Source organism: Myxocyprinus asiaticus, chromosome 27, assembly GCF_019703515.2.
Source record: "Myxocyprinus asiaticus isolate MX2 ecotype Aquarium Trade chromosome 27, UBuf_Myxa_2, whole genome shotgun sequence".
Taxonomy (NCBI): domain Eukaryota; kingdom Metazoa; phylum Chordata; class Actinopteri; order Cypriniformes; family Catostomidae; genus Myxocyprinus; species Myxocyprinus asiaticus.
Window position 1 is genome coordinate 10,711,166 of NC_059370.1, and position 19,814 is coordinate 10,730,979.

Consider the following 19,814-nt stretch of genomic DNA (forward strand, 5'->3'; position numbering starts at 1 on the left):
CTATTAAAACTAGAATAGAAGTAAATAGTTTAGATCTGAACTACAAATCCCCAAAGCATTCAATGGCAAAAATGTGCAATTTGTCACCAGTAATAATGGAATAATTACTTGTCATTACTGGAAGAGTGACTAGTAGGAATAAGTACTAAGGAATAAGTAACAGATAAGTACTAATAAGGTTGAAAAAGATACTAGCCATTATTGGAATACATACCAGTAACTACAACATAAGTAATGGTAACATAAATATAGATACTAGTAAATTTCAAGGAATAAATGTTATAAGTACTTGCAATACACTGATAGCATTTTTGATTTGCACATTCTTATCTGCAATGTTTTAGCAGCCGATTTAAATAGATTATGCAAATCGGGTAACACCACAAACATTGAATAGATGCCTATTTATAATGCTTTTCTCTTCAAATGGATTACAGGTGGTTAGTAAAAAAAAAACTGGTAAAATACCATGTGTGAAAGTAATGCAATTGCGTAATGAATTTGCGCCTCAAACTTTTATGCTAATTTGTACATCCTGTCCTGACAGGAAGCAGCACTTAGAACGTTTTACATCCAAGATGAGCCGCAAGGTTATGAGCTTCAGAGTTACGGCCAGCAGGGACTGTTTACAGATGACATCATCAACCGCAATGGCACCCTGGACAACAAGCCAGTTTTTAAGGACAGTTTTCCTGATTTATGGGTGCTCAGGTCAAAACCCAAAGAAACAGAGGTGTTGAAGATCTACCCTGGCTGGCTCAAGTGAGTTTTACTTCTGCTTTATAGTGTTTTAGACACATCTTGTCCAACTATCTTGCATATGTCGATCCACAAGCAAGTGCACATGAAGACAGTTTGAGGAAATGCCTTCTTTCAAGGCCCCATGAGTTTTGTGGCTTTAAGTCCATGTCTATTAGCTGTCGACATGTTAGTTTACTCCTAAAAGTTGGCCAAATTTATTGTTAGCAGAAAGATGGATTTAAAATTCACAGTCTTCCTCTTCTGGATAAACAGAAGAATGACCCTGCCACTGGCAACCAACTTGTAATGTAAACAAAATTAACGAAAATATAATTAAAGAAATCACTGACAAAAACATTAGTTGACGAACGGGATTTTGATTTCATCAGCGATTATGGAGATGAAACGAAAAAGACTCTTAATGATGCTAATCAAACAATTTTAATTAAAGCACACTGTTGACGAAAATATGACGAGAAAAAAATTATACTGCAAGATGTTAACAATGCACTTACAATGTTTTCAGAGGAAGAAAAACCCAGTTATAATAGTTTGTTGAACTTCATGTAAACTTCAGGTGAACTTAAAAAAAAAAAGTCATCAATTAATGATTACTTATCTAAAAATTGTAATCTGGTTACTTTACTGATTACATTGTTGGGAAAGTAATAAGATTACTAATTACTTTACTTTGAAGTTACTTTCTAAAACCAGTCAAACCTGCAAAAAAAAATAATCGTGACACTAATAGCTCTTTTAGTGCTTTAATATTGACTGAAAACAATAACAAAATTACAGCAATATGACAAAGACAGCAACATGGCTAAAGAGATCCGATGCATTTCTAAAAATGCAACTTAACTTTCTTATCTCAAATATGCTGTAGTAGTATCTTCAGGTGTGTGTGTGTGTGTGTGTGTGTGTGTGTGTGTCCGCTATCTACAACCTTCTTAGCGGTGTGTGGCATGTATGTGTACAGTATGCTTGTTTACCTGTGTTTGTGTTGGTGTGAAAGACAGAAAAAGAATACTAATGAACTGAAAACTTTTCTGAATAGCTTTGATAGTAAATCCATTGTGTATTTGAATGCTTGTTGTTTCTTTTCAGCGTGCAAATACAGGATTGCTTGTGTGTTGCATCATGCATGTGTATGTGTGCATGTACAGTGTGTCTATTTGTGTGTGTACATGTGCAGCATGAGTGTGTTTACACAACTTTACAACGAGTGGATTATTTCTACCTCCCTGCTTGTTCTCGGAAGAACTGAGTATCCTTTATCACTTGCGCATCTGTAAAGCTATTGCATTGTGTCTGTGTTTTATTGTGTACAGTACATAAAGAACATAAAAGATCCGTATGCTTAGTGACGTCTTTTTCAAGACGCTGATCCGCAAATGTTTCCACATTGTGAGCGATATATCCCTCTGTCAGCCCGAAGCCAACCCCCTGTCCTCCCACGGCAGCTGCAGAGAGACACACGAAGGAGGTACGCGAGGATGGGGTAGAGCGCAGAGATTTGAGGAGGATTTGTCGCTGGCCCAGCCTTGTATGCCTCTCTCCTCCAGCCAGGGTTGGGAGCACGCTGACACAGCACTCGCTGAGGTTGATTGTGAGCGCATGAAAACTTGAAACGCTTCGCTTTTGTTTTCAATTTGAACAAACAACTACACTCCGCTGCGTCCATAGTAACGTCGCTTACTCATCTGCCATCGCCTCGATACGTGTCCTCTGTGTCATGTTGGTTTGTTAGAGCGCATGCTCATTAGCTGACACAGCAACACACATAAAAGTACAAACATAGTAACATAATACATTTTAAAATGCATTCTACTTAATTAATATTATTGTCTTAGCAATAAATGTGTAATCCAAGTAACGTAATTTTATTCATGTCTGTAACTGTAATCAGATTACTTAATTTTTTAAAATGCAATTCGCGTTACACGTTACACACAACACTGTTCACAACACAGTTGTCACAGTCCTGTCACTCTGTCAGTCTGGGTTTTTGTGTGACAGGACCGTGACATCATCGTTCTATGTCTGTCTTGTGTTTCGTTTCCTGTCTCTGTGTGAGCGCACGGCTTCGGTTGTTATTTCCCTGCCGTGCGCTCCTCGGTTGGTCTCATGTTTCATGTTCGGAGCATGGTGTCTGAATCCTGACTTCCCTGTCTGGTTCAGTTTATGTTGGCGTCGGGATTCGGACACTCATGCTTCATGTTCTGTCTGTTATTGGCCAGAGTGCGTTGCGCTTATGTCATCTTGTCACGTCAAACATTTATGTCTGTCTCTCGTGACCACGGGTGCGCTTCGCGTTGCCCAGGTCATGAGCTGTCTTCACGTTGTGCTGAGGTTCGTTCACTTCAGTCTGAGGTGTCGGGTTTGTGTTTGGCCGAACTTTCGCACAGGTGTCCTGTCTCGTTTTGTCGCCTGTTGCGTGCATCACGTGGCGTTTGCCACGCAATTTACACTAAGGCTTTGTCTAGTGGGAGTGCATGGCATTGCTTTGTTTTGCATTGCTACGCATTCTCTCGTCTTGTCTGTCGGTTGGCATGAGCGTATATTGCCTTATTGTTTTGGCGATGTGCACTCATGCCCTTTGGGTGTTTGTATTTTGTGAGACCACGTGGCTTTGTTTCTGTGTTGCCGCGTGTCTCTCAGTCTTGCGTCACACCCCACCTCCTTGTTTGCCCATTATTAGTTCATTTGTTACACTTGTCCTGCCCATTAACCTGTTTGATTTCCTTCCCTATTTTAGTCTCTTCATGTGTGCTGTCCAGTGCCAGTTCATCTTGTGCTTGTTTCATGTTCATGTCAGTCTTGTCTCTGGTTCCCGTCCCTTGTCGATCCGGCCGGTCCTGCTTCCCATATGTCTGCCCCAGCCCAGCTTCAGTTGGCTTTCAGCACTGGAGTTTATGTTTGTCCCCTACAGGGTAGTTTATGTTGGTTTTTGTTTATTTCTGTATTAATAAATCCATTTGTTTTTTTACTCTGCGTTTGGGTTCTGCCTCTGCTTCAACCCTTAAAGTGGCTTTTAATTCAGTAATCAATATATGCAGTTATTGCTGGAGCTCAGGTTTCAGAACAGTTTTCTCATGTTATTTATGTTGATAAATCTTTGAAATGTTTGGTACATGTTTAAATAATTACATTTTCTGAATTTTTCAAAATGTTTGAATATTTGGCTAAAGTTTGGTCTGTTATAGTTTATAACGTTTTTGTCATGATATTTTTGTAAGCTAAAAATTATATGCCATTTCAGAGGCAAAATTACCAAAATTAATATGACATGACAAAAGAATTTTCTAAATTTAAAGGACATTTTCATCCAATGACAAAAAGTTTAACTATATAAAAAACTGAAAAATTAACACAGCTAGGAAAAACATCAACACAGGACAGAAAACATCTCGGTTACTGATGCAACCTTGGTTCCCTGGAATGAGGGACCGAGACACTGCGTCAGAAGCTGACACTATAGGACTTCAAAACCCTATACCATCACGCCAGTGTGATTGGCAGGTAAAGCTTGGCTCTCCGCCTATGCTGACGTCATTTAAGCATAAATGCTGGTGCCCAACATCATCAGAAATATTCCTACTGAAAGAAGCAGAGCACATCTCTCAGTCCCTTAACAGTGAAAAATTAGTTGCTACAGCACAGCTACGCTGTGTCTCGTTCCCTCCTTTCAGGGAACCAAAGTTACACGAGTAATCGAGACGTTTGCTTTCAAAAAGGCAACTTCAACAATGCGTCAGAAGCTGACGCTATGGGAGCCATATGCCATAACATCATAGCACTGCTGTGCAATATCTATTAGCTTTTACATAGTCAAAAGCATTGCTGTAGCCATAGAGAAATAGGAAGGACAGTGGGAAAAATAAACCAAGGGCTTGATGTCAAGACAGTGACACTGGCCATGCCGTGTATTGGAGCAATGTCTTAAAGGAGTATTCCGGGTATACAATATAAGCTAAGCGCAATCGACAGCATTTGTGGCATAATATTGATTGCCACAAAAAATAATGTCGACTCGTCCCTCCTTTTCTTAAAAAAAAAAAAGCAAAAAAATCTGGGTTACAGTGAGGCACTTACAATGAAAGAGAATGGGGGCCAATTTCTGAACATTAAAATACTCACTGTTTCAAAACTGTAGCCACAAGACATAAACAATATTTTTTTTGTGTAATAAAATCACTTACTAACCTTTTCTGTGTAAAGTTATAGCCAATTTCACAACTTTGTTGCCATGACAATGTAATGTCAGCAAACCCTAAAATGACTGTAAAAAATGACAGTTTAAACAACCTTACAGCTCAAATAATAGACAACTTTTTGCAGAAGAATTAATATAAGTAGTTTTATAAAATTATAAGCTTCACATTCCTGCTTTTAAACCCTCCAAAAATTTTCCCTATTCACTGCCATTGTCCCGAATCACTTCCATTATAAGTGCCTTACTGTAATATAGTGTCTTACCTCTTTTATTTATTTATTTTTTAAGAAAAGGAGGGACGTGTCGAAATAAATTTTTGTGGTAAACAACATTATGACAAATTCTGTCGATTGAGCTTAACTTGATTAACCTGGAATATTCCTTTAACACATCTTCCTGGGTAACGGGAAGGAGGGGAGCAGAGCAATCACCTAGCAAAGGTCTTTTGCACAATGACACTAGCCAACAGGGTAGTGAAACATTGATTACATGCTCTTAGTCACAGCAATGGGAATGGAGAGACCAATGTTTTGATCTAACACCAATACTACCCAATTTGTCAGTGATCAACCTTCTTCCTCTGGGAAGAGAGGGAAGATACGTGAAGGTTATAAAACGTGGCAAAGGTGCAGGTCGTACTTCTGGTAGAATGAGCTTTTATACAGGGCAGAGCATGTGCATGTCTCTTAGCCTCATCCGACTCCAAGTGAGGAGGAGAGAACACCTGCAAAATAACAACCTGATCCCTAAAGGGCATTGGCAGTACTTTGGACACATAATCTTCCCTGGGCTTGATAATGGCCTTTGACAGGCCTGGTCCAAACTCTAGCAAGAGTTATTGACCTAAATGGCCTGAAGGTTCCCAACACATTTTACTGATGTCAAAGTGAGTAGCAGCACAATCTTTAGTGAGTAGACTTGTAACGATTTGCTCTGACTATTCAATTACGATGCATCGTGAAATCTGAAATTTGGTCACGATTCGATCCCATTTGATTATTTTGGAACAGTTCATTATTATTTTCTAAAACATGCCAATAGACGATTCACAGTTTTTACTGAACATTTCTAGTTTAGACAGCACAGAAATGCACCAGACTTGAGCACTATAGTCACAGAAGCATTTAGCACCAAGGAGGATTGGCTTATATGTGTGGCTGCATATATTACCAGAAAATGCATTACATGATATGCATTATAGATATCCGGATGAATAAAGGTTAACATATTGTCTGATGCAACATAATGATTTGATCAAAACACACACAAACAGATGGTAAACCATGAAATAACCACAATAGATTAGCATATCATGTAACGTTAAGATTTATTGCATCAGTACTTACAGATGAAATGTAATGTGCAAGCAGATAAGTAAATCGTACATCTGTAAATCGAGCAGGGTCATAGTTTGAAAACTATTCACCAGTTCACAGGCGACTGTAATCAACTGGTTGGTTCCCTTCAGAAAAGTCTGAAATTGCTCCCTATTCCCTATATTCTGGAGCATTCACCATAAAGAGAATGAATGAATGACTGAGTGTTTTTGTTCAAACCCAATGTCTGCCCACCAATCATGTTCATTTAAGATAAATTATATTTGTGGTTAAACTGTTTTATGGAGAAATAACACATTTTATGGAGATCAAAAGCAATATTAACATTATATATCATAATCGGAGAAGGCGGCAACAACAATGAAATTACTTTGGTCAGATGGATGCTAACAGTTTTGAATAATGACACAGAAAGCCAAACTCTGTAGCATCCATCCATCCATTTTATCTTATGTAGGTTCGCAGGTTGAACTCTTCTTAATTTCAAAGTGCCTTTTCTTTTCCTTCAATCTCGCATGCTCCGCTCCGTGTCCATTGTGAGAAGGCTTGTGTAATATGAGACGTTACATTGGGTATTAATGTAGTAATGATAATCGATTCTTAAAACTGTAATTAGTGCATCAAAATTTATTTGACAGGTCTGCAATGCATCGATATATGCCACAAATGCAATGCTGTCCTTACAAGTCAGGATATGAAACTTTGACGTCTGATGGAAAAGCTCCCGGAGCCAAGAGGACTACAAGCAGTTTAAGGCAATTTATGTGCCACACAGTTTGTGCACCTTTCCAGGTGCCAAACGCAAGATGTCAGTTGCACAGGACTCCCCAGCCTTTGTTTGACATCTGGATCTTTCTGATAAGCTCTTCTCCACTAGCTAGCATGGCTTAAACAGCCTTGTTCGGTCTGTGCAACCGAGTTGGCTAAGCTGGATTTTTGCTCACTTTTGTGAACATGTTTGTGCATCGTTCAGCCACTACTAGGTCTGTCAGTCGTGCTGGGGCATGGCAGACTTCTGGCATACCACCAACACCAAAAAATGAAATAGTGTTCTTGTTCCTGGCATACAGTGTCTGGGAAAGTGAGAGCATTGCCCTGGGAATGTGGAAGAAACTGCTTCACTGGGTCTATCCAGCATGCATGCCTCACAACGAGGTCCAAGTTCTTTGTGACACGGCAGTCTTCTGCCTTCTGCCTGTGTTGTGGCATTGCACCAACACAGTTAAAAACAGGCATCGAAATGACCTGTGTCACGTCACAAACTCATTCCCGACTCGCGGAACCGGTTGTAGAAACGGAGAGGTTTGTTTAGTCGACACCTGAATTGTCTGTGTTGTGAATATATAATATAATATCATAGGCTATTATTGTTATCTTGATAATTTTGCAACATGCAAATGGAGGCTAAAGAGTAGATAAGCACAGAAGAGAAACCTCTTGTTCAAGAACCATTTCTGAGGCTGTCCTGAGTTATGATGACACACATTACAATTCACCTAATGTTGTAAATCAATATGACTTGACAGCTCAAAATATGCTGCTCGCGCGACCTCTAAAGTGAACACACAGCGAATCAGACATGCGCATCGATGCAGGTCTTGCTTTAAGCAAGCTACTCTTTTAGTTTTCTTCAATATACTCTTTAAGGAGTGCAGTGTAAACCCACTGCAAACCTGGAAGAGTTTCTGAAGGAGTGCTTCTTTTGCTGGAATACAGAATAGAACTCATTCTCGCTGATGGGGTGCAGACCAACATCAAAACGTTGATTTAGGGTTCCAGAGCATGAGAGATGTGTACGCTACCCTGAAAGAGGAAAATTCTGATTGTTTGATGCTGGGCTCCGGCTTATATGCTCACGATGATGTCAGCAAAGGTGGAGCGCCAAGCTTCATCAGCCAATCAAATCTGTACCATGGTATACGGTTTCAAAGTCAACGACCTTTGGAGGGTGCTCCCATAGCATCAGCTTTTGATGCAGCATCGAAGTTACCTTCTTGAAGGGGAACTGCTTTTATCAAGCAATTAATGGAGTCTTTATGTTAAATACAAGATACGTTTTGTCGACAGCATCCGTGACATGCTATCGATTACCACAGAAAATACGTTCAAACTGTATAAAAACAAACACTCTTTGTGACATTACTGACAGTTATGTTAACAAATTGTAGTCTGTACATTTTAACAAAGATGCTTAGTTCTCATGTCAGTACAGGAGGGCAGTCTCACAGTTTACTTGGCAAAGGGTGTAATGAGACATATATCCTCACTTCTCCAAACAAATCATATATAATTTCCAGACATTGCAAAAGATAGACAATAATCATGTTTTGTACCACTCAGCTATGGCGAGTGTATATGAAAGCCAGCAAAGCACAATTGGAATGACCAATGATAAGCTTGCTGTTGTGTGTCTGGTTGCCACAGAGATAAAGTGACACAGCATCCATGGTTTACCTTAGATGTTGATGCCATGCCACCACAAAATGGATCACACACTGGAAAACATCTTTTGTCTTGTTTTCCAGTTAATTTTTTTTAATCATCCTTAAAACATGGAAAAATGTACTTGAGAAACAAAATTGTGTAAAATATTTTATTTTTCATACCCATTTGAAAATCTGCCTTTAATGTATGCTTCAAATAGAAAATATCTATTTGCCAATGTGATAAGAAAACAAACTAAACTCTAGATATATTCTCTGAAAACAAGTATTATTATTTTACGCAATTCTGCCTAAGTAAATGTATCTTGATTTAAGGATGTTTACATATTTTTACTGGTAACAAGACTTGTATCTAAAAAAAATATGATGGACAAAAAATACTGATTCACAAAATGAATACAGTGCAAATGCTGATGTACTCGTGTTGCCTGCAGCAGCCACTCAGCTGGAAACCTTTCAAGTTCATTATAAAAGAGCAGTTGCTCTCATGTGCTCAAATTTTCCATTAGATGATGCTTTTTGTTTTGTCAATTTGAATCTGGGACTAATTAAGTATTTTGTTTTGTCTTTGTTTTTTTTTAACGCATTTTTGAATGAGTCAGGGAGGGATTGAGTCAAGATTACACATGCTGCAGTTAGTGCCACAATCAGGCGGTAATGTTCTTATATAATATTTGACCACAGTAAATCAAATCATGCTCTTAAGTTTCAGTGGCAGACCAGCATGTGAGTTACAAGATGCCAGACCGCTTGTGAATCATGAGATGGGAATTTTTTTGATGCTTTACATTTTCAGCTAATGGTGTAATGCGCAGGGTACCTACGGTCGTGAAAAACCTCAAATGGTGTTTTCCAGGCCTTCAAACAAGCCATGGACATTAATCTGAAAAGTCACGGAAAAGTTATGGAAATCTTTGCTGTAAAAATTAATTTTTTCTAAAATACAAAATATCCTCAAAAATCATTCTTTTGTAAAGTAGAACTTGCTCACAAACCGTAGTGATGTCCAATTAGTAGAGAATTGTTCTTTTGAATCACTTCTTTTCACTGAATCAAATTGTTCTGAACGATTCATTATTGAATAGGTCTTAATTTAAATAAAAAATCTGCTTCCAGTAATCACAAAAGACTGGAAAGTTCACTTTGAAAGAAGAACGTTTTTAGATTTCATATGTGTGTGTGTGTATCTGTGTGTTTTGTCAGGGCTGGATTTACCTACATCTCCGTTACTGCTGGGAAAAGCAGCACAGTAGATTTAGTCATAAAGGAAACGCTCTCACAACTTGGAAAACAGGTAATTTGGAATTCACCTCTCAGAAACATTGTTGAGGGTTATTAGTGGAGCTTGCTATGGGCACACATCAGTATTACCATTGCTTGTACTTACAGTAGAGTTAGACATATTGAGCGTTACATTTCTTCCATTAATATGTATCATAGTGAGCCATTTCATCACCTTTTAATGGGTCTGGTTTTGCACAGGCAAGCATCACTCACATTATGGAAGTGAATGAACTACAAATGTCTTTGAAATAAAAAAGCACACTGAATTGCACTAATTGAAAAATAAATGCATTGCATTAACAGTGCTTGCATTTTGGGGATGCAATTTCATATGGTTGTATGTATAAGCTGAGAATATTTCAACTGAAAACATTTCGCACAAAATGTAATCATTAAAAATTCAATAATAAATATTCACCTTTCAAAAATCAGTTAAAAAAATAATCTTTATATATTTCTTTATATATTATATATTTCGCTTTGCAAATTCTCCTCTAAATTTTCAGTGGTTAAAATTTGGTTGGAAATTCAACCTTGTACATCCTGGCATTGCAGAAAAAGCAGTAGAGTGCCAATGCGCAACCTTCTCTCTCTTCTACTAGGCTTCACCACAAATGGGTGGTGCCATCGGGTGTTGGTGAAGATCAAAGAGCAGCAGGGGGGAGGTCCTGGACTATTGCCAGTTTTGATAAACCAATTAAACTAACATGACAATAAACAATAAAGTAGATTCTTCAGTTTGAAACGCCACTTTACTATGTGTGTCTTCCGTTTAATGTACAACAGTGTCTGAGTGAAGCAATTGTCAGAGCGCAGTGTTCCTGGTTTATGAGGAAAAATGAGGAGCTATTCAGGCTAGTGGTTAATGTACACAACTCAAGTCTGAAGAGACTTTTATTTGAAATGTTATTGTTTTCATTGTTATAGCATGTAAGATTAGTCTTCCTTCTGTATTTTAAGCATAATGCAGTTGTAGACCCCATGACTTTTTCATCTTTTTATAATATTATTATTATTATTATTATTTTAAACAAATGAATTTATTTACATTGCATTCAAATCAGACATCCATTTCTGTTATTATATATTTGGTCGCCAGTGAATGCTTCCCCAATCATTGCACTCAACCCGTTAATATATAGCTCATTGGCCATGGTGTTTGTTTATTGGGGGTCTGCAAATAGTCACAACTCCGGTACAGTGGGGGTTACATTGTGGTCTTCCGATTGGCCTGGTTCTGGTCACATGATCAAGGAAGGGATAAAAGAGGGTTATAACTTGTGCTCTTCCTCTTTTTCTCTGGCTTTCTCTTTTCTCTGGGCTCTGCTCTTGCGCAGTGGGTTACAGGCCATCAGGCCAGCCTTTCTCTCTCATTCTATCTTTTGGTCTTCTCTTTTCAGTATACTGTACATACTGATTACACATTTCATATATCTGATTTGTAACTATTTAATCTAAATTGTAAACAACTGATGTAACCTTTTAAGACATAAACATCTTTAAACACTTTCTCTTTAATCCATGTCTAGTTCAGTGTCACTGTGTAAACTATATACATTTAAGTGCTACATAGTGTATTGCAATAAGGTTTTAAACAATGATTTCCCACATATTTTGATATTCTAGCTGCGCTTATTTCCGCTGACCCTCTCGGTCCTTATCTGGGGTTTCTAGAGAGAGATTGTGTGGGGGAGCGAAACCAGGTCAAGCTAGGCACTGGAGGGGTGGCTGATTCAGTCTCGCCTCTCACGTCGCTCTCCTACTTAATCTGTTGGAGGATTTGTTTAAGGATAGGCACTGGACGGGTGGCATGCAGAGATTGATAGCTTGTGTTTTTTCTAACAGAGAAGAGGCCTTGGACATAGGGTAGGTCTGCTCCAGGGGGTGGGGGGTGTATTGAACCCTGGTTGTTTGGTATGTCTCAACGAGAAAGGAGGAATTTCTTGATGGGAAAGCAAGAACGAAAGGAAATCGAAAGGATCCGGTGTCCAACCACCATCCCACCACCAGGAGTTTTTCCGGGACTAATGGGGCAAAACATCCATGATAGATGACACTGTAACTGGACAACTGAAGGCACCAGCAGAGTTGCGGCAGGCAGTAATGCCTAGCAGGTTTAGACATCTACCTGTGCATCTGAGTGTAGTTGGTATTAGTAGCAGAAGGTGGCAATAGACAAGACATGCACAGTTTTATATCATACTGACGTTAACATTTTGTGACACTTCTGTCACTCTGGCATTCCCACAGCTGATCCATTCTAGTGAAAACCCACCTTACAGTTTAATTGATTTAAAATAACTGACTACTGTCCAATGACAACAATGCAGGTGGAACTTCGATAACCTACTAATGAGAGCCAAATGTGATGACACACAGATTGTGATAAAGTTTTATTTGGGAATGACTTCTCCCTGTTGCTCTTGGTTTATTTGCACCACTTAGTGGTGAAGCCTAGTAGCAGAGAGTGAAGATTGTGCCTCGGCACTCTACTGCTTTTAGTTTGAAATTCCTGCCAAATTTTAATCACTGAAATTTTAGTAGCAAATTTGCAAAGCGAAATATATTGGACCAAATGTTACCTGTTGAATAATAACGATTTTTTAGAACTTAATTTTGGAAGGTGAATATTTATTATTAAATTTTGAATGATACATTTTGTGCAAAATGTTTTCTATTGAAATTTTCACAGCTTAAATATACAACCATACGAATTTGCATCCCGCCAAAAATGCAAGCTGTTGATGCAATGCATTTCTTTTTCAATTAGCGCAGTTCAGTGTGCCTTTTTGTTTCAAAGACATTTGTTGTCAATCTACTTCCATGTGTTTTCTTCAGAAAAGGCAACAATCAAATTATCTGTCATTTTCTGCACATTTTGTATGCCGTTAATCCTCATACTGTAGTTTCTTCAAATCTCTTTAGAATGAAAACCCTGCTGACTTCAGCCTTGTTGAAGTTTTCATGAGCAGCAAACAAGGTAAGATGATCTCATGATCTTCAGATGATGATGCTCAGAGCTTGATTGAAGGGTTTTAAAACCCTGACATGATTTTAAAACCCTGACATGATTTTTTTTTTTTTCCTGGATTATTATTATTTCATGCTGTCTGCCATTTTAATGCATGTTATGGTGCAACTCAAGGACAGTAAATAAAAATGGCAGGTGAGGTAATTTGGCCCAGTATGATGTAGATATCTTTAAATCTGATATTCAAGGTAACATTAAAGGGATTTTTATGCAGCCCCTTTCAACAGGGGTGTGTCAATTTGTATTATATTCCTAACCTCCATATCTGTCTCATGTTTCTCAATCATCTTCAGTTCAACGGCAAGTCCTGACTGGTCAGGAGCTTCTGCTGGACAAACTCCAGGAGATCAGGAAGGTATGTGGACTCATGCTGATATTGCTTGGTATTTGGAACAGACTCAAGGTGATGTGCCCTGATAATTATACAGTAGCGTACTAATCTGCTAATCTTATGTTGCATTTGCACATGTGTGGGGTGTTTTTCAATGTAGCCTTGTACAATTGTATGCTTGATTGTCTTCTACATACTTCTGTCAATAGCATGTCTGGGTTTTATGACACATGACCTGCACATGTTTTCGTGAGATTCACTAATGCAGTGTGATTGCTTGTGAATGCTTCTTGGTTTAAACTTGCTCGTGATTCGGAGTGTCTGACTTTTTAGACATCATTGCGGCAGATGAATCAGACACGGTTTTACATCGAGGAAAACAGGAATCGAGTTGTAGAAGTGAATCTGATGCTGGGAGGCTTTCCGACACAACTCAGCAAAGACGAATACACACACCTGCTGTCAGAGCACCTGGCCATTAAGAGTGAGTCTGCACATATATATGTGTGTGTGTGTGTGTAGATGTCTGAAAGCCAAGGATTATGTGGGTGAATCTCGCTAAGAAAAACATAAATAAGAAATTATGTTTTGTATAATGAAAATGTACCCTTTTTTAGGACTTTTAGGAAGATTTTTGGGGATTGTGATATTATCAATTTCAATTACAATCAAGCACATTTCCCCCCAAATCTCATGACTGTAATATGAAAAAAAGACTGCATTCATGTGACTGGAATGAAGTAAAAAAATCATCCTTTTCTGGACATAATTTTGTATTATTATTATTATTATTATTATTAAAATCAACATTCATTGATTATATTAAAGCTGAAGTATGTAACTTTTTCTGTGTTAAAACACTTTCTCCTATCCCAGCTTAATATGGAGAGAAAACTATATGTAAGCCATTCATAGGTTAATTTTCCTGAAAACTTTGTCGCTGTGACACTATGAAAATTCCTGTTTGTTTTGAGTGACCTGTTTCAAGAGAGACAACATTGACTCGACCAATGGCATGAGTTGGGGATAGGGCTGTTTATGTATATGCTATGACCTGCACCTCTAGATTTAAGATGTGTGTTTACTTCTACTACTGCTTTAGTACATACTAGTAACACATACTACCATGATGCACACTTACAATTGTACTTTACAAATGTACTTTCAAATTTAGATTAATTTTAAGGATTGTCAGTCAATTTTAAATATTTAATCAAATTTAAAAACACTTTTTTTTTTCCTGTGTTAATTGAATTAACACATATTTAATTAATTGCATGCTTTAAGCGGCCTGGGTAGCTCAGTGGTAAAAGACGCTGGCTACCACCCCTGGGGTTCGCTAGTGCGCTAGTTTGAATCCCAGGGTGTGCTGAGTGACTCCAGCCAGGTCTCCTAAGCAACCAAATTGGCCCGGTTGCTAGGGAGGGTAGAGTCACATGGGGTAACCTCATCGTGGTCGCTATAATGTGGTTCGTTCTCGGTGGGGCGCGTGGTGAGTTGAGCACAGATGCGGCTTCACGCCTACGTGGCAACGCGCTCAACAAGCCACGTGATAAGATGCGCGGGTTGATGGTTTTAGACGCGGAGGCAACTGGGATTCATCCTCCGCCACCCGGATTGAGGCAAATCACTACGCGACCACAAGGACTTAAAAAGCGCATTGGGAATTGGGCATTCCAATTTGGGTGAAAAAGGGGAAAAATCCAAAAACAAAAAACAAAAATTGCATGCTTTAACATTTATTTCAGCAGCTCTAAATGATACAATTATTTTTCGCTTTAACACAATGAGAATTAGGGTGTTTGTTGTTGTTGTTGTTGTTTTTTGCATTAAATTATGCCACTGATAATTTAGAGGGGATGCAAAATTGTCACATTGTCAATTGAAAATGTCATCATAAATCAAAAAATCATTATAGTCCTAAAATAGGCTTCATTTTCTTTATGCAAAAATATAGTTTCTCATATTTTGTTTAGATTTGGGGCTGACCCTGACATTTTCTTGAAAGTTTTTCAGCGATTTACCCATCTTCTGTTCACATGGATTGTATTTTACTCATTTATTCCAGAAATCTCTTGCTTTTTATTAATCTTTCCAAGAAGTTGTCCTAAAGCAGCGCTGATCTATGAGTCTAACATAAGTCGTCTTATGTGCTGATCATAAATTCGCTTGTCACTGCTCTGCTGGGACGGATTACAGTGGATAACATAGTGAATACTGTTGATTTCTTGTGATTAGAAGGTTAACACTATTCACATCTTTCTCTCTATCTGTCTCCTCTCTCCTTATCTTCACTCTCCAGGTCACCTGATCACCATCACTCACGTGTACGCCGAACAAGGTAAGATCTCCATGGCAACCTCAACCATAATTCCTGGGGTGCTGTGGAGGAACCATCTTGTTTCCTCATTACAGGAAATGCTTTTTAGCAAACATGTCTGTATCCTCTCCAATAGAGCTGACTCAGAATGACAGTCTTTGTCTTCTGAGAACAGAATTCTGCTTCTGAACAGCAGGACTTGATTTGATAACACTAAAGGTCACTGGTGCATGCAGCAGAACAAACTGCAGGCTGTGTGTATGGATCACAGTCTGGCTGCAGAAGTCTGGCCTCCTCTCAGAGCTCTGTAAATGAATGTCGTTGTTCCACACACACAAATGCTGTTAAGAGGGAACTCGCAGTTGTTCTTAATCATTCACGACATCCCCACTGCCTCATTCGCCTTGTTGCGCTGAATGTTTTTATATTGTGACAGTGCTGTGAGTTGGTTTGTGTCCTGATTGAGCTGTCACCCAGTAGTTAGTGTATGTCAAGGGGCTATGGTTGTCGTGGGCCACTAAGCTCATACTAGTAGATGCTGTAATTAAACCATTCTGGTAGCAGAAATCTTTCTCTATTGATGGCTATTCAAAAGTAGCACTGTGTTCTGATGAAGAAAAATATGCATTTTGAGTGCATTTTGAGTAAATATTGAGCCCTGTTTTAGTGCAGCACTATGCTATAAGTCATACATGCAAAGTTAATGGGCATGGCTATGAAGTTTTGGTATTTTAATGCAAGGTTGCTCTAAGTGTAGGTGCAAAAGTGGGTTTCATGAAATTGCGCGCACACCCTAAGGGGCTAGGTCAAGTGCAATTTAATTTGGAGGTTCTTCTCCGGTTATTTCAGCATTTGCATCCTATTATATAGTCCATTCCCTGTCAAACTCCAGTGATATAAACAAAGACAGCACATTCATATGAAGTTGGTAGTGTAAATGGACTGTATGCAATGAATAAGAATAGAAATATGGACTTAAGTTCTTTTGTGCATTAACTGTGTCCTTGTTGAATGACTCTGACATGCTCCTTTTAGGCTCTGTAAAATTATAGAGAATGAAAGTATCATTAATCTAATTGATCAAGTGACACATCATGGCTAATATTATCTAAGTCAGGCTGTGGATCGAGGGATGCTTTTTTTTTTTGCACGCACTTCACTTCTATCGGTCGATTTTGCTTAAATGAAAACATGAAAAACTTAAACCAAAAATATGTCTCATTTCAAAATACACTTCAAACGAAATGAAAATATACTCAAAATATCGAAGTGGTCAAAAAATCGTAATGACCTCACCAAATCCAAACACTTTTACCCTCTCCAACTTCTTTCACCGGCCCCTTTTGCAGTGACTTAATCACTCTATGAAAAACTGGTGAAAATTACAAATTCAAATAAGATTAGAAATACAATTGTAAATATAAACACAATAATAATAATAATAATTGAAACATAAATCATGAACTCTAGAAATCTCATATTGTTGTTTCATAAAACGGCTACAACAGTGATTGTCAGGGGCATTATTTGATGTTCCACTATATGTTCAGAGTTTGAACATGAACTTTATTGCCTCCTGCTGGTGGAATCTGCAAACTGCAAATGCAGGAACCGAATTTATACTTTGCGCTGAAAACAGACATGCTGCTGAAACATCTTAGCGCTTTGCGCTACTTCATTAACATATAATACACCCACAGTTTGCGCACATACACCCACAGATAGCGCAAGTACCAACGGCCACTTGCACAGATATAAAAAAATTGTGCTTTGAATTAGCGCTCTAACGAAAATTGGATAAAACGTAGCGCACAGTCATTACGCGTAGTGCTGTGCTTAGCGCGGCCACGAAAATAGAGCCCATTGTCTTAAATAAACGATTTTAAGCAATTTTGTGAAGGTTATATCAGTCATCGGCCACCCTTCTGCTATCTCTGTTGATATTGACATCAATATTAGCCATCATAAAACTCCTATCAGTTAACACCAGTCCTGAGGAGCCTTGTATTAAGACTTTAATATACAGTGTGTGTATATATATATATATATATATATATATATATATATATCCTTATCCTTATGCCATCGTATCGTAGGATGTAGGGTTTAAAAATAATTGTGCTGGGAGGTAAAAATAATTGGGTCCCAGGTATGAGCAGGTGTTAGTGAGAGTGTGTGTGTATAATTGAGCTGGTGTGTTGTGTTTCAGGTGCTGTGGTTCTGCAGACCAGCTGTTTCTCAGAAGCCGAGAGGATTTACATGCTGGCCAAAGACATCAGCATCAGCAGCAAACCACTCTACTCACTCGTTATACCTGAGATCATGGTACATAATCATCTCAGAGATTCAGTACATACTGCTAAATGATAATGAAATACAATGGCTGTATCTGAAGTGTGTTTTGGTATAGGCAGGATAGGGTGTTTTTATATGTGGATTTTAATATGTGCAATTAGCCTAAGGACTATCTAGTGTAACAAACAATGTAATAACTGTACTTAGGACTGACACGTTGCCTTATCCTCATAGTCTAACAAGGCAATTTTAATAACATTTCAAAATCGACTTGTATGTAGCAGTACCTCATTTCCATTTGTGGTACACTGAATTTGCATTTTTTTATCGACTGGCATTGGTCTTCCAGAGAGACAGTCTCAGAAGTCCACATATATACAATATAATGGGGTCCAGAAGTCTAAAAAATGCTTAAATATTTCTAAATTAAAAAAACAAAACATTGTTGTTACAAATTTGCATAACAATTTGAGTGAAAAGTTGAACTGAAGTATTAACAATTTAAACATTTCTTCGTTTCTGGTATGTCCCCTCTGATTGTACTCAAGCTGACATGAACTCCACACATTTGTGCAAAACCTGATCATCAAGATATTCCAGCATGTTATCCCAAACTTCTAAAGACCATCTTGTGAGCTATAATGAAAGCAAGATAATTGGACCTATTGTACAGAGGATTTAACATGGTCACACATTTGCGTATTTGATCATTGACCAAGAAATAGTGCAGAATCTTAAATATTTCTTATTATTTATTTCCAGGTTTAAATTAGATTTTGAATCTCAGATTTTCAATTTGGAGTACTATGTTTTATGTTTTTAAGGAATAGCTCACCCAAAAATGAAAATGCTGTCCTCATTTACTCACCCTCATGTGGTTCCAAACCCATATTACTTTCTTCTGAGGAATATAAAAGGAGATGTTAGGCAGAATGTTAGAATGTAATAAAAAGAAAGCCAAAGGGGCTTGAAACAACAAAAGAATTTTAAATTTTTGGGTGATCTATCCCTTTAAGACCAGTGCGGCTGAGGCTTAAGAACTGATGTTTGATGAGACCCAGAGCTGGCCTTTCTTTAAATGGTCACCTATATTGACTTAAGTGTGATTAGTAGGTCACATGCTGTTTACTACATGTGTAGTTGACAAACAATAGAGGCCTGTTGATCAGAGCTTACTGTACAATACCGGTCTGAGCTTTAGATGCCACTGCCCTCTAGTGGCTCACAGAGAAACTACAATACAGTTAAAATTAAATGTTCCTCTAACCAATGTTTATTTTATTTTTATTTTTTTATTATTTTTTATCTCTCCTCAAAGCAAAGCAAGCTGCCCAAAGGAAGTTGCCCCTTGCTGGTCTTTGTCAACCCTAAAAGTGGCGGGCTAAAGGGCAGAGAGATCTTGTACAGTTTCCGGAAACTTTTAAACCCTCACCAAGTGTTTGAGCTGAGCAGTGGAGGACCACTTCCTGGGTCAGATCACCCTTCCTCACAAACCACTATATTTATTATTGCATCATCCAATTAAAGATAGTAAAATGTGCACTCAGTACTTTTTGTGTCGCGTTGGACGAAATGGCAGTTGTCAGGGAGTTACACTGACACCTAGTGGCGTGGATACATGACGCCTTTGTAGAAATTCGTTATTTGTAGTCAGCCATGATCAATTTATTCTGTGTGAAAGTGGGATAATTGGTGGGTTACCAAGAAAATTAAGTACTATTTGGCTGGTCATATCATGATTTTCTACTATTTATTTCTTACATTTTTGACGAAACATTTACTTGTGTGCACCTTTTAAACATGTTTCAAATTGAT

At 38.2% G+C, this 19,814-nt stretch overlaps 1 protein-coding gene across 1 annotated transcript in view; it reads left to right on the plus strand.

Annotated features, from left to right (window-relative positions):
- LOC127417595 (diacylglycerol kinase theta-like) overlaps window positions 1-19,814 on the plus strand; it is a 72,784-nt gene that overhangs the window by 44,746 nt on the left and 8,224 nt on the right. Inside the window, exons 9-16 of the mRNA XM_051657628.1 lie at window positions 548-762; window positions 9,942-10,032; window positions 12,948-13,002; window positions 13,347-13,408; window positions 13,718-13,868; window positions 15,687-15,725; window positions 17,914-18,029; window positions 19,318-19,469. Coding sequence (XP_051513588.1) covers window positions 548-762; window positions 9,942-10,032; window positions 12,948-13,002; window positions 13,347-13,408; window positions 13,718-13,868; window positions 15,687-15,725; window positions 17,914-18,029; window positions 19,318-19,469 — 881 coding nt within the window. The remainder of the gene's footprint in view (window positions 1-547; window positions 763-9,941; window positions 10,033-12,947; window positions 13,003-13,346; window positions 13,409-13,717; window positions 13,869-15,686; window positions 15,726-17,913; window positions 18,030-19,317; window positions 19,470-19,814) is intronic.